Consider the following 14889-nt stretch of genomic DNA (forward strand, 5'->3'; position numbering starts at 1 on the left):
CAACTTTGAAGAGGCTAGTTATGTTAAAAACTGGGTAATCATAACCAAGATTCAGCTCGTTTCTGAGTACATATGAGAAGGAAACAAGATAAAACATTTAAAAGCATATTACCATTTTCTTTGAAAAACCAATGCACCTTACGTACATTTCTCACATGTAGAGCCAGATGGTGGTATCGAAGGTAATATAATATACAGATATATCTCCCTAATTAAGGATACTTCCACCAGAGTACTTAGGGGTTCCAAAAAGATGTAATTCACTACATAATTATTTTCATAATCTAGCATTTATACTGCATGCGCGTGTGTTTTAATTTGCAAAGTACTTTCTAATCACATCATTTTTTACTAGTTCCAAAATGGCAGCGAAAATACCTCCCTTGGTCCTGTCTTTTTTGGCATTCTGTCATGGAAAGAAGGAAGGTTTTGAGGTGAGATGAGAGATGGAAAACATTACCTTTGGAAAAGTAACCTGCGAAAACTTAGATTGATATTCATATCAACCCAAAGGCAGGTATGAGGTCAAAATAAACCTTAGGCATTCATTTTCTGAAGTGTGTGCAGTAAATGTTCCTTCAGCCTCCAAGCCTAGAACCCACATATATGGGATATTAACTGGAGTTATCGGTTGAAGATCACATACTGCCTGAAGTGGTCATTGCAAGGGCTGGACAGAGAGTGAAAGTTGACAGGATGCTGTGTTAGCACAGCATGCTTTAGATGCTCAGAGTAATTCTTCAGACTATGTAATTTTGGATCAGTTGATGCCTGATATTCATAGTCCTATAAAAGCAATCATTGTTTGTACTTGGTGTTTCTCCAGAATGACCTGTGGTCGGTCTCTCCTTGAGGATCCCTTGGTGTCTTGTAGTTAGCTCTATCTTACCCCTTAACATCCCACTGTTTAATTATATGTCAAAACTGCTGAAGGCCGTATCTTGTCCACTACAGTGAAATCCAGCTCTGCCAGGTGTACAGTACATAGTCTGGGCTAAGTTATTTTTTATCATGTAGCAGCACTATCAAGAAAAATAATGAGAACCATGTGTAATTTTAAATTTTCTAGTAGCCACATGTAAAAAAGTAAAATGACACAGATGAAATTGATTTAAAAATACATTTTATTTAACTGACTAAATCCAAAACTTTATCATTTCAACGTGTTTCACTAGCCACATTTCAAGTGTTCAATAGCACCACATGGCTAGTTACTACCCTATTGGACTGCACAGGTCTAAAGCAGTGCTTCCCGAACTATTTTCAGTTGAAGGACATATAGAAAATGGTAATCTGTGTTTAGTCCACTGCAGTAAAGACCACTGGATAAGACCACTCATATGCAGAGGCAACTTCCCCAGGGGTTCAGGCTGTGCTGATCCTGCTAAGGGGATCCATAGTTCTCACACTTACGACCCATTCTCATAAGCACAATAATTGGGGGGCTCAGGAGTAGTAGTTCCCCAATTTTTCAAATAATAGAACCCATTTATGATTGTCAAATAATTCCAGGGTCCTCACATGATTGTGGTTGTGCTTTTATTTCTAATTCATTTAATGAATAAATGACCAGACAGAAGGGTAGATAGATAAAATTAATACATATATTGCGATACATCTTTTATATACTTTTTTGTTGTTGTTGTTTTTCAGTGTTGCTTTACATTTTCTCAGTGTGTGTGCAGACCTTCAGTCATCAATGAATGAGAAGCCAAACAAGTCTCGTAACTTTTCTGATCCACTAAGGCAATGATTCTCAACAGTGAGCAGTTTTGCCCCTCAGGGACATTTGGCAATATCAAATGCCAAATGTTTGCTTGTCACAACAGAGGTAGAGTGCTCTAGCTTCTTGTGGGTAGTGCAGAGAGGCTGCTAAATATCCTACAATGAGCAGGACGTCCTCCGCAAGACAGACTCTTCTGGCCAAAATATCAGTAGTGCCAGTGTTAAGAAACTCTGCTTTATAGTATTGTAAAGTGTAATTTTCTTTGAAGTGGCAAACATTGTCCCAATTCAACAATAGTACCTAGTCCCATAGGATAATCAAAACTTTGAACTTAATTTAAAATTAAAACTCTATTCTTTTCCCAACTATGAGACAGACAGGATGTTTCCCTCTTACTTTCTTTCTGACTTCCCATCTTGCCAACCCAAGTTTATGATAGTTTTATGGTCAGAGCTGGGGAGGAAGGCTGGAAAAATATCCTTGCTTGACCAGTTATAAGAAAGTATCTCACACTCTGGGCCAGGCAGACTTTTGTAGAGCACATATTCTCTCTTAGGGACTTTGTGGGTTCCTTAGAGGCCCATATTCCTTAGAGGCCCAACTATTACTAGGAATATTTAACTTTGGATTCTCTATGCAGGCAATTTATTTTGTTCCAGCAGCAGCTCCTTCCTAAGCTTCTTTTTCTCTGCCCCTCCAGTTCAAACACAATCTTTCCGTTGGGTTATGTCCCATTTCCAGTGGGGCCTTTAGGGCAAGATTTAAAATGACTCCAAACTGAGTCTGCTTTGTCTACTTTCTCTCTCATGTCCGAGTTCCTCAGGACGGAATGAGGACTCAAGTTTACCAGCCCCACAACTGGAACTTAGAAAAAGGTTTTGCACACAATAGTTACTTAAGAAACTTGACTTGGTTGAAACCATTTTACTGCAAATGAGGGAGCTTCTGATTTCTCTATTTCCCTTCCCCTTTCATCCTTTTAGCAATACTCCAGTGAATAGGAATACCAGGTAAAAATCCTATCAGACTGGTCCCATATCTAGTCTCGGGGTTGGACAGAGAAGAGGCACTTCTTTGCCTCTGTTTATTCATCTCTAAAATGGGTATAATTATTTTACACACCTCAGCAGGTCATTACAGAAATTGATTCAGCAAATATTGACTGAGTGTTCACTATATGCTAAGCAATGTTGGAGGCATAAGGGATAGAACAGTGAACAAAAATGATAAGAGTAGATCAAAATTTCTGCCCATGTGAGTTTACACTGAATTAAAATTAAGGAGATTAAATCATATTAGGTGCTTCAAAGAGTTTCGAGTGCATAGTAAGATCTCAGTAAATGTTAGATATATTAATATTAACCCAATTGAATGATTGGTTTATTCCAAGATATGATTGACTTGAAAAGAGCCTCTGGGTACCTAATAAAATATACCAAATCCTCACATTATTTAAACAATTGGGTTTAGACAATCTACATCTTATCTTTCTGGAGCAGCAAATTCCTGTAATAACACACCTAGAGCATGTTTAGATTATGTGTTTTTTGAGGGCCAAGATTTTAGGTGTTTTGCTCATCATTGATTCCACAGCCTTTAGCATGGAGCCGCTTACTTAGTGACATTCAGCCAATATTTACTAGGGATTGGATTTGACACATGCCTAGCTTTGAATATAAAGCTGAGAAGAAAAAGCTGAGTAGAAGGGATTCATAAAGATGTGTAGAGAGTTTGAGGCGGATGTCTGCTTTTCAAATTCATCCAGAACTGATATTACCTATCAATAAGGGGATTAAAAAGTTCTTTGCTTCAGAGAAAGAATTAGTTTGGGTTAACATAAAAATTATTTGGGATGAAAGACCTTTGAAACTGCCTGAGTTATCTAGAGGTAATCATATTTAACTGAAATTAACAATTCTACAAAGTATTTTTTCCCTAATACAGTTGATATTTTCTCTAAGGTAGTTAATTTTTTTCTTTATTCTGTCCATAATTTTGTGTATAGATAGAGATAGGTGGAATTATCTAGATAAAGGTCATTGTACTTATTTAATATAAGGAAACGAGTGTGAAAAATAAATTGTGAATATATGGAGCTGGCCACATTCTCATTGCACATTCATGTTGCAGCAAAACTGGTTCTTTAACTTGGGCAAATTATACTTATATGCCCTGCCTAAACAGAAAGGCCTGAGCTATTAATTCAGGTAGTTGTTCCATAACTGCTGCTCTCTATTCATATTTACATAAAGTAATAATCATGGAGGAGAAATTTACTGATAGCCTCTGACTTCTTTTTTTTTTTTATCTCCAGTGTTTAAACTGCATCACAGTGCTTCTGATACAAGCGACAAAAACCGAGTTAAAAGCAGATTAAAGAAGTTTATTACCCGAAGACCTTCCCTGAAAACTCTTCAAGAGAAAGGACTTATTAAAGGTACAGGACATTTTATACTTTTACTGTAAAAATGATAAATGAATGTGCCTCTGTATCCATAGCTAATCAGCTCTAAAGGAATATTAAGATTTTTTTTGAGGGGGTGCATATTAAATTTTCTGCTCTATTACAGAGGAAAGAAACATAATTGTCAGGGAACTAATCTTAATAAAATAAAGTTGGCAGCACGGGATCATTGAAGGAAATACCTAGTTTTGCTCTCAGGGGATCTGGGGCCTGTGCCAGAAGCAAAGAAGGGACGCCATCCTTGTGGTCCATTAGAATGATCACGTGTCCCTGGACACAGGGACAGTCCCAGTTCACACCTGTTGTCCCAGTGCACTTAGTAACAGCAGCCCTTTTCACACTCAGACTTGAACCAATCTGAATAGTAAATTATCTGATCACTCTAGTCGTAGTCTGAACTAAATGTTAGAAAGGAGACAAACTGAGACAAACTCAGGTCATGAACATTTATGAAGATTGAGGGCCCCAGGGCCCAAGTGCTCAATAGAAACTGAAATAAGTAGGCATTTTTGCAAATGTATCTAAAATAGAAAATAAAATATTCTAAGCCTTTCTAGTCTCCAGAGTAGAAAAACACAGATTCTGGCATGAGACTGATTGGCATTCAGGCTTCCTACTCAGTCTTTGTGTTAATGTTGTGCTGACAACTGAGGACCTCTTTGAGTCTCAGATTTTTCATTTGTTAAATGGAGATACTTATACCCATCTTTGAGGTCATTTAGGAAAATAAATGAGATAATCATGTTGATAGTGGTAAAGCATTTAACAGAGTTTCTGGAATATAGGTAATCATTCAGTATTGCTATCTGCTATTAACACTATTATTATTCACCATGGTTGTTATCAACGTTAGTGTATCAGACAGATGAATGGATGGATGGATGGAAGGATGGATGGATGGATGGATCAAACCAGTGATAGAGTAGATTTCTATAACTAGAAATCACATTACACGTTATACAGACAAAATATTTTATTTTCCTAACAAGAAAACATATTTCTCCTTGTTTTTAAAAATTAAATATGAGAGTTTTTGAAATTTAACTTTTGAAAGTTAAATATGAGAGGATTCAAAAATTGAAATTTAACTTTTGAAAGTTAAATATTTTCTTTTGAAAGTTAAATTTAACTTTTGAAAGTTAAATATGAGAGGATTCAAAAATTGGCTGAATTTTGCTCTTTACTCCAAGAACAAAGTTGAATGGCTGATCTTATAGGAATTAAAAGTGATTTCGGTACAGTTATTTCCCAGGAAAAGGGAAAAGCAGATTTTGATATCTTCAGCCTCGTTTAGTATGATAAGTATTTAAATAGTTTACAATAACTGTTTTCACCTATCCATTTCAGTCCATTTTGAAATAGGTGAACATATCATAAAAAACAGCAGGCATTCTGAACTTTCCGTTGAAAGTGAAATTTTATGACACACGAGCATCCAGATCACTAAAAGATTGGAAAGTACTTAGAATGAGCGCATTTGGGGGTAGAATGAGAAACTACTTTAAATCGAGGTTATCTCAGACTTTTACTCTATGAAGATTTCTTTTTTACAGTGCCACATATAGCATTTGACTCTCTATGGATTCAGCTCCATGTGATAATATACCAGCACTTTCTATTTTACCTTAAAATTTCCTCCTATAGAATGTCATTTTCTTAGGATTCAGTGGCAAGTTACCTGCTGCTTTGAAAACCCTAATACTAGATTAGCAGCCCAAACAATAACAACTTTACAGAGAGTCCGAATGTTTCATGACCGGGCAGAATGAGATTTTAATTTAGTGGCAGGGTCTGGCTCCAATCAGAATACTAAAGAATTAATAACTACAGTGCTCTAGGACTGGTCTCAGAAAGCAGCAGAAAAGTGGATTCCTAATGTAGTCTTCATGCTGATGTAATGGAATCACTGAATACACTCCTGTGTGTACATTTCCTATCTTAGAGCTCCGTTAAATTTTCACCATAGCTGACCAATGAGTCAGTACTCATTAGTAGGGCTATGGAAAATCTATGTGAAATCCTGATTTGATAAGCTTCCATTGTTGTGTTCAGTGGAATTTTCTTCCAAATACAGATCAAGTTATGCAAATGTAGTTCCTTTTTGGGTTTGTTTCAGTTTTGACTGTGAACTATTTTTAAGATTTTCCTGATTTTTTTCTTAACAGAGTAAAAGGCATTAAACCAACTTTTCAAATACACGGCCAGTCGAATTTAGTACTTTAAGCCCATTTTCTTATCATATTTAAAGCACAGACTTAGAGAAAGCAACAAAATCAGTGTTTTTGATCAGTTAAGAAAAATAACAGACTGATGATTAAAATGGGTAATTTCTCCTGGCAAATTGGCTTAAACCTTACAAAGGGGAGAAGTATTTAGAAAGAAGAATAATGGCCTTTCAAAATCATTCTGTAGTGCATTTTAGCCAAAGAAAATGTATCATGTTCTGTAAATTGCATACTCTTAGAGATCTGGGCAAAAGGCCTCCTTTATGAAGGTACAAGGAAGCTGTTTCTTGGTAGCTTAGACACTTACGGTTCTGCTTTCTGATACCTGGAAGGTTCTCTGCAGGGCCACATCAGCTTCTCAAAGTGTTTACTCTTTCATGTAATGTTACCAACATGTTGAGAGGGTTGAGCTTTGAATTCAAAGTCAGCCTTTATGGAACACCAGCTGTGGATGCAAAAAGACTGTGCTCTATTGACTGCGAAAGCCCGGCGATGTCCACAAAGCACTTTATGTGAAAACAGAGTTGCCCCGATATCACACACTGAGAACTCAGTCACGAACTCTTTCTTCAAACTCTGTTTTTCTTGTCTCACGGAGACCTGGCCCATGTGTAGCTTCATTAGCCAGAATCTAGATCTGGAAAAAGTGACCCGATGGAGCAGCGTTTTCTAATATCTTTAATATGACTAATGAGAAGGATGCATTGTAATGTCAGAAAAGGGTAGCAGATAATTCTGAATGATCGATCGCTCAACAGAAAGAAATGTAATAGCTCAGGTGGGTGTAGCAATAATTGTGTCATTGTTGTGTTAGCACTGAAAAGCCTTCAATTTCCCCAATTGCATTCACAGTTGCCAAAGGAATGGTGAGTCCTTTTTGAATGTGTGAGTGCATTGTGTTGTACAACTCAATAGAAACAAAACTTGAGTCAGTATAATAGGCAAATTATAGGCGAGAAGGTACCTTTTAGGATGGCAAATGTGTAAGTACATATTCTCTACTCGCTCTTGGAATGAAAGTAATAATAGCCCTTTAGTTTCAGCCAAACTACCTTATGTATCTTTCAAATAACAGCAGTGACATCTAAGAAGAGGAAACCTTCACAGTTTAGTTTTTAGAAAACATAACAATTGTTTGGTGATTTTTTTTTAAAGGAGTGACTAGTATTTCTTTATATCCAAATTATAGAGTCTGCAAGGATAATATGTTTTGAAAGTAGTTTCTTTTATTTTAATATGTGCAAAACCAGGCTGAATAGTATTCATAGACACTGAAATTAATGCTGTCCTACTTTTTAAAGTCAGTATATCATCAAGCAACCAACTTAATTAAAGATTAAATAGCACACTTTAAGTACTTATGACAAAAAGCAATACCTTCCCTGCCTCATCCCGTCAGGTCCCTTAGGACAGAACTGTTTCTGTTTATGGTACTTCTGGTAGTTGGCTCCATTTCTTATTATTTGGGGTGCAGCTTGATTTGTTTTGTCAATATTTTCCTTATCTTTAATGTTGCTATTTCACAATTTATCAATCCTAGACATTAACCTAAATTTCTACTGCGGTAGGCATGGGTTTGACTCTGTTATACCAAACTTCAGCTACCTGTCTGTCCCTTCTCATCCAACACACCTGCACTGGTCTTGCTGTCTCCACTGGCTTTCTCTGAAACCTCCACCATACTTAAAACTCTATGTATTGTCCCATTAGCTTTAGACAGTATCTCTTGGTAAAACGAGGATTTTTAATGATCCCTTCCCCTCTCATATCCTCTTTTCCATTGTATACTTCAGATTGACTTCAGTCACATAGACATTGTCATGACTTATTATACCGTTCGTCTCTATAATTATGACTTATTTATAGGTTGATTCTGAAAGTTAAAAACTGAAAACCAGCATGTGTAGTCGTCTGATTATGTAAGGTTGTTTATTGCAGCACCAAGTATTTAGACTTCCTCCTCAGTTCTCACCATCTCATCATCCCTTTGCTGCTCCAAGGAGAATGACCCTTGATTGTAGTGAAAAACTTTCTTTTTTCTTTTACATTTGAGAGTTAGGGTAAGAGTTTTATGCTGTTTCACATCATAACCAGGAATTCAATGTTTATTTCCATATTTTCAATCTAAATGTGAAAAAAACACCAAAAATTGACATTTACTTTATTTTGATCCTGTAAAAATTATGAAATCTATGGCCAAGTCATATGCCAAGATTGGACTGAGAGATCCATGCGTCCAGTGCTATGATTTATGGGCACACAAATTATAATGTTTTTGTTCACAAAGCTTGTGTTCCATTGTTTGCTTATAATCACAATCCTTTAACTTAATTCATTTTTAGATTGTGAATTTCTCGAGGAGTTTTTTCACCTTGGAGTTTGATTTTCTTGCTTTCTGGGCCTATATGTCTTCAAGTTTCATCCTCACAGTTAAACAGTTTATTCTAGTCTGCCACCCAGGATATTTTCTCCTGAATATCTTCTTCTAAAGTCTTTCTATCTCTTGCTACAATTTGGACTGGTCAATTTCCAGGCTTGGCCCTTATCACCCTGAAATTTCATTTCACTGCTCTTCTGGGTTGTATTCTCAGTCTCTTGGATCTCATACTTTCTGTTTCTTGCTCTGATTTTGTCTTTCATTATATTGCAGCCTCTGGCAACTCATTTAGAAAACATGTGTAAATATTTGGTGAAAGCTTGCAGGTCTAAAAATACCTTCCTAATGCCCATATACCTGATTGGTAGTTTAGTTGGGCATCAAATTCCATTCTCTCTAGAATGCCATGCTGAGAAGACTGTTCTTAGTTTTGTTACTTTGATTTTTTTTTTCCTCTTAAAGCCATTGCGATTGCTTTGTCTTTGTTTTGATATTTTAAGTCAGGATAATGTATATAGTTGAAGAATTATGATTCTCTTCAGCGCTGGAAATTTTTCTTTGTTATTGTGTTTTCTCTGTTTCCCCTTTGGGATCCCTGTTATGTGGTTATTCAATCATCTTAATTGATTCTTACAATCAATTATATTTTTTCTAACATTCAGGGAGAGTTCTTCAATTTTATTATCCAATACATATATTAATTTATGTTAACTTTGAAATCACATTTAAAATTGTCTAGACTTCTTCCTTTTTATGTTTGTTCTTTTTAGTACATTTCACTGTCTCACATGACAGTATGAAGGTGAAAACTTGATTCTCCACGCCATTCCAATACCTAAGGTGAGGCTGGGGCATAGGACTCAATAAATATTACTTAAGACAATAAATGGGAAAATAGACATATTTTCAAATTTATTTGAGGTTATGAATTAGAATTTTTCTTTGGTTTTGGTTTGGTTTTTACTTTTTTATGTTTTTATTTTATAATCTGTTCCTTGAATCATCAGGTTTTTTTTTTTTCATATGGGCAGGTGCTGGGAATCGAACCCGGGTCTCCGGCATGGCAGGCAAGAACTCTACCTGCTGAGCCACTGTGGCCTTCCCTGAATCATTGATTTTATCTAGAATATTTTTCTTTTGTGTATTTAATTTATTCTATTTCTATCACGTTACAGACTTAGTTCAAATGTCAGGTGGCACTTGATATTCAATCTTAAAGAATGTTGCACCACAAAGGCTGGTTAGAGCTCTCATACATGCCAGAGCTCGTCAGAGTTAGTTTGATTTAGGATGATGTGTCAAAGAGTTCCCATATCAATTCAAATATCATATGCTTCTGAAGGATATTGAATGCTTAATATATCTTTGTTAAACTGAATAAATCATCATAATTTCTTTACTATAATAGAACATTTTTCAAATCCATTTTATAATCAAGAAAATTGAGGAGAAAAATGTCTCACTTTCCTTGAAAGTACAGCAGCTTTTGAATTTGACCAAGCCAGGCTTAATTCTGGATCCCCACATGTACCACTTACCTAAATCTGTTTATTGTTTTCGTCATCTAAGAAATTTACATCATAAAATTATTGTGAAAATTAAATTAGATGACCCAGAAAGAACTTCACACAATACCTAGCTTATCTTAGTCATTCAGCAAACATTCCCTCCCTTCCTTCCTTCCTTCCCTCTTTTAATCTATCTTTTCTTCCTTTCTTTCTCTCATCTTGTCTGTCTTACTTAAGTAAGATGGCCCTAGGAACCAAGCCTCCCAAATATTTCTTTAAAGTTTGTGAAATCAGTCCATGCAAGTGTGAAGGAAAGGCAGTAGTAATTAGCTTACCTTAAAAAAAAGCACCTTGATAACTTGGAAATATTTAACTTTTGGGTAGTTTTTATCATGGCACTCTATCCATAAATTGGTATGAGCTCATTGTTCTTTCCTAACTATGCCCAGTTACATGGTGTCATCTAATTGCTGGAATATTTGAGTAATTACCCATGTGGAAACAACTTATTAGTTAAGATTTCCATGATATCAAGTAAATAACATCTTTGAAATTATAGTACTTTTGTACAACATGTCAAATACATTAAAAATGGGAAAATTTGCCATTCAAATTATAGCTACAAGTTATCAACGCTAAACTTTCTACAAGACTATATTTATGAATAGCAGGATCATTGATTTAAGAGGCAAGTACTTTTTAAATAATTTGTTAGAAATAAAGTATGGCAGGGTAACCTTTTGTCACATTGTTAATTTAAGCACAATGCGTATGAGAAACACTGCAATACAGCTTTGAGTAAAGACATGCTCCAACTTTACCATTTTATCTGTGTTTGACTGAGAATCATTAAATTTGAATTTATATGCTGGGTCATGGGTCTATCATTGCTTAAGCCTGAAATACATTCACAACTTCCACAATATGCACTAATGTGCTTAAATGAAAATCTTGTAAGTCTCCTTTTTTACACAACTTTACTGTTCATAATTGAAATGTGATCCTTAAATGTGAGCCAAGTCATAATTTAATATTAGCCAAAATTAATAGCCAACCTTAAACTTCTTTATCTTGGCCTACAAACTTCCTGGTTCCTTTGCAATTATAGTGCCCAGGCAGTTTCTGTTATTTAAAGGCTCATGGGAGCAAATAGCTAGTTTTTGTTCAATAATAAAATACAGATCACCATGGGAGATGCAGAAATGTTGGGGAAAAAGTGCACCTGGGTCGCAGGTTAAGCCCACGTCTTTTAAAAGTTTATTCTCTCGGGAGGAAATGATCCAGTTCTTATGAGATATTAAAAGAAGAATAACTTTGGAACAACAAGAGAAATGAGGTCCAGAAATAGGGGCGAATTAGGTAACTGCAAAAAGAGTGAGCCAGGATAATAAATTGTTTCTCCTGTAGTTCAGGAACTTTCTTGTGGGGAGAAACTTTTTTTTACACAGAATTAGAATGCAATATTATTTGAGATGATGTCTTACATTTACTTGATTTTTAGCATCTCCAAAATAGCTTTTTTAATAAGCTCCTGGTCTAACCCACTCTATTTTGTGTGTTAACAAATACTAACAATGTCTCCCCTGCTTCCTTTTAAATTTTATTTCCTTCACTTTTGTGAGTAAAGCTCAAAAATAAAATACTTTTTTTAGTAAAATTAAAATGCTGGCTGATATCAGCTTTTAGCCCTAAATCAGATCAGACTGGGAACCAATAATAGCCAAGCTAAATTCTGAGATTATAAAAATCAATACAACGCAACTGATCAAAATCAGCATATTGGCATTTTTTTCTTAACCAGTGGCCCCTAAAACCTATATATTAACTTACCCTGGCAGTATATGCTAATTTTTTTCATTTCATGGACTATCTACCCTTAAAAGAGTGCCCAGAGTCTTGGCAAGTCCTATGGCATTAGTCTAATCCTGGTGCCCATTCTAAATATTGTATTTAAGCCTTCCAGTATGAGAACTGACACGTTTTCATAAAATAAGAAGAAATAGAGCGTGGACACCAATAAGGAAACAGTAAGAGGAATGGCAGGCTTTGTTTCATAGTATGAATCTATATCGTGTTTTAAGTATAGATACCCTGTGCTTAATTCAAATTTCATCTGTGAGTATAGATTGTAGAAAAGATACAAAACCTCCTCTTCCACCCTGACAGTGCCCCAGCCAAAGTTTATGTGCTCTCTGAAGGATATACTCAACTCCTTGCAGGTGACAAAAGTCAAACTGAAGTGGTATTTCCTTCTTGTGTCAGAAGGCTGTTGCCCTCTGGAGAGAGGGTCTGTGATTCTTCCAGTGTCCTAAGCACTTCCTAAATCTTTCCTCCTTGACCACCTGATTAGAAGAAAAAGATGCAGGACCCTTGTCAGTGTTCAAAAGAATCCCCTTTTTTAAAAATTAGCATTTATTATTGATATCCTGCTGTTCTCCAGCAGGTGTTCTCGTATCACATAGTTCCCTCGTGACTCCTAAACCCAGCTTCACGGCAGTGGATGATTCTTCAGCTTAGATCTTGTTAGCTTTTCTGGGTCTCTGCAGACCTAGGAGCAGTATACAAAGCCAATGCTGGCTGCTCACTTTCTCCTTTGTATTATTGTTTTTAACTTTGTATTTTGAAATTCTTTCAAACTTACAGGACGTTTACAGAAATAAGACAAAACTCCTACAGAGAGCTTCAACATACCCCTTACCCACTGCCAGATATCCTTTTCCACGAATGTTAACATTTTGCCACATTCGCATTCTACCTGCTTTTCTATCTATCCATTCTTCTTAATGTTTTCCTAGCTATTTATCAACCCATTTTTTGAACACTTGAGTGTAGGTTGCATACACTATAGTCCTTGAATACTTAATGCTGTCATGTACACTTCTTAAGAATAAGACCATTCACTCGAGAATATTCACTTATATAGCCACCTTAAGAACAGTTGTCATGTACAAGCAATTTAACAATGATATAATGCTTACGGGCTATAGTCCAGTTTTTTTATATATGCCGATTAATGTCCCCTTCTCTCTTTCCTTGCTTCATCCCATACAGGATAATCTATTGCATTTAATTGTCATTATTTCTTTAGTTGCTCTTAATTTTCTTTTTGACTGTGGAATCGTACACTAACATAAGCTTTCCCAACTCAACCACTCCCAAGCATACCATTCAGTGGGATTGATCCCATTCACACATTGCGATACCCTCACCACTCTCTATTACTTAAACTTTCCCATGTCCCCAAACAGAAATTACACACACACAATGCGTTAACTTCTCATTCCACCTGTATTCTAATTTCTGTCTCTAAGAGCTTGTTTGTTATCCAGTATTTTCTTTATAGTGACCATGGAGCTTATATTTAACATTCTAAAGCTATAATCATCTTTTTGCATGGATACCAATTAACTAGTACTAACAAACTATGTTCCTATACTCCCCTGTCCCCCCACTTTTTTAAAGTTCTTGCCACAAATTACATGTTTTTACATTATGAGTCCAAAATCACTAACTCATATTTTATGCTTCTGCCCAGATCCTGTAGGAAGTAAAAAGTGGAGTCACAGACCAAAAATACAGTGATACTAACATATAGTTGCCTAAGTCATTACTCTCACCTGAGATCTTTATTTCTTTCTCTGGCTTTGATCTACAGTCCATTGTCCTTTTCTTTCAACCATCAGAACTCTCTTTCGCATCTTTTGTAGGGCCAGTCTGGTGGTGATGAACTCCCACAGCTTCTGTTTATCTGGGAATGTCTCAATCTCTCCCTCTTGTTTGAAAGACAGTTTTGACAGATATAGAATTCTTGGTTGGCAATTTTTTTGCTGTCAGCATTTTAAATATATCATCCCACTATCTTCTTGCCTCCATGATTTCCAGTGAAAAATTGGCACTTAATCTTATTGAGGTTCCCTTTTACATGACAAGTTGCTTCTCTCTTGTACCTTTCAGAATTCTCTCTCAATTTTGGCATTCAGAAGTCTGATTATAATATACTGTGGCATGGGTCTATTGGGGTCTGTTCTGTTTAGAATTTGTTGAGCATCTTGGTTGTGAATATTCAAGTCTTTTGTTAAATTTGGGAAAGATTAAGCCATTATTTCTTTGAATATTCTCTTTGCTCCTTTTTTTTTTTTTTCCTATCTTCTTCTAGGACACCTCATGGTTTCCTAGAAAGTCATCTGTTCACTTTTTTTCGTTCTTTCTCCTTTCTGCTCCTCAGTTCGAATGATTTCAATTATTTTCTTCAGGTTCTCTGATTCTTTCTTCTGTCAGCTCCATTCTGCTGTTGAGCTCCTAGAGGGAATTTTTAATTTCTGTTAAACTGTGGTCTTCAGCTCTGTTTGATTCCTTTTCATAATTTTCATCTCACTATTGATATCTCTTTATATTTATTTATCATTTTCCCAAATTCTTTCAGTTATTTGTCAATGTTTTCTTTTAGGTGTTTGAGTATATTTAGGACCATTTTTTAAAAATCTTTGTCTGGTATATTCCAAGTCTGGTCTCCCACATTTATGGTCTCTAATCCTTAATCTTCTCCTTTGCATAGATCATCACTTATTTTTTTGAATCTTTCATTAAAA

General features: G+C 35.8%; 1 protein-coding gene across 2 annotated transcripts in view; it reads left to right on the forward strand.

Annotated features, from left to right (window-relative positions):
- Window positions 1–14889, forward strand: part of ARHGAP15 (Rho GTPase activating protein 15) — a 612447-nt gene that overhangs the window by 355558 nt on the left and 242000 nt on the right. For both annotated transcript variants that reach the window (XM_077153695.1, XM_077153696.1), the window contains one exon: window positions 4041–4163. In XM_077153695.1, the coding sequence (XP_077009810.1) occupies window positions 4041–4163 (123 nt within the window). The remainder of the gene's footprint in view (window positions 1–4040; window positions 4164–14889) is intronic.

The sequence above is a fragment of the Tamandua tetradactyla genome, chromosome 3, assembly GCF_023851605.1.
Source record: "Tamandua tetradactyla isolate mTamTet1 chromosome 3, mTamTet1.pri, whole genome shotgun sequence".
Taxonomy (NCBI): Eukaryota; Metazoa; Chordata; class Mammalia; order Pilosa; family Myrmecophagidae; genus Tamandua; species Tamandua tetradactyla.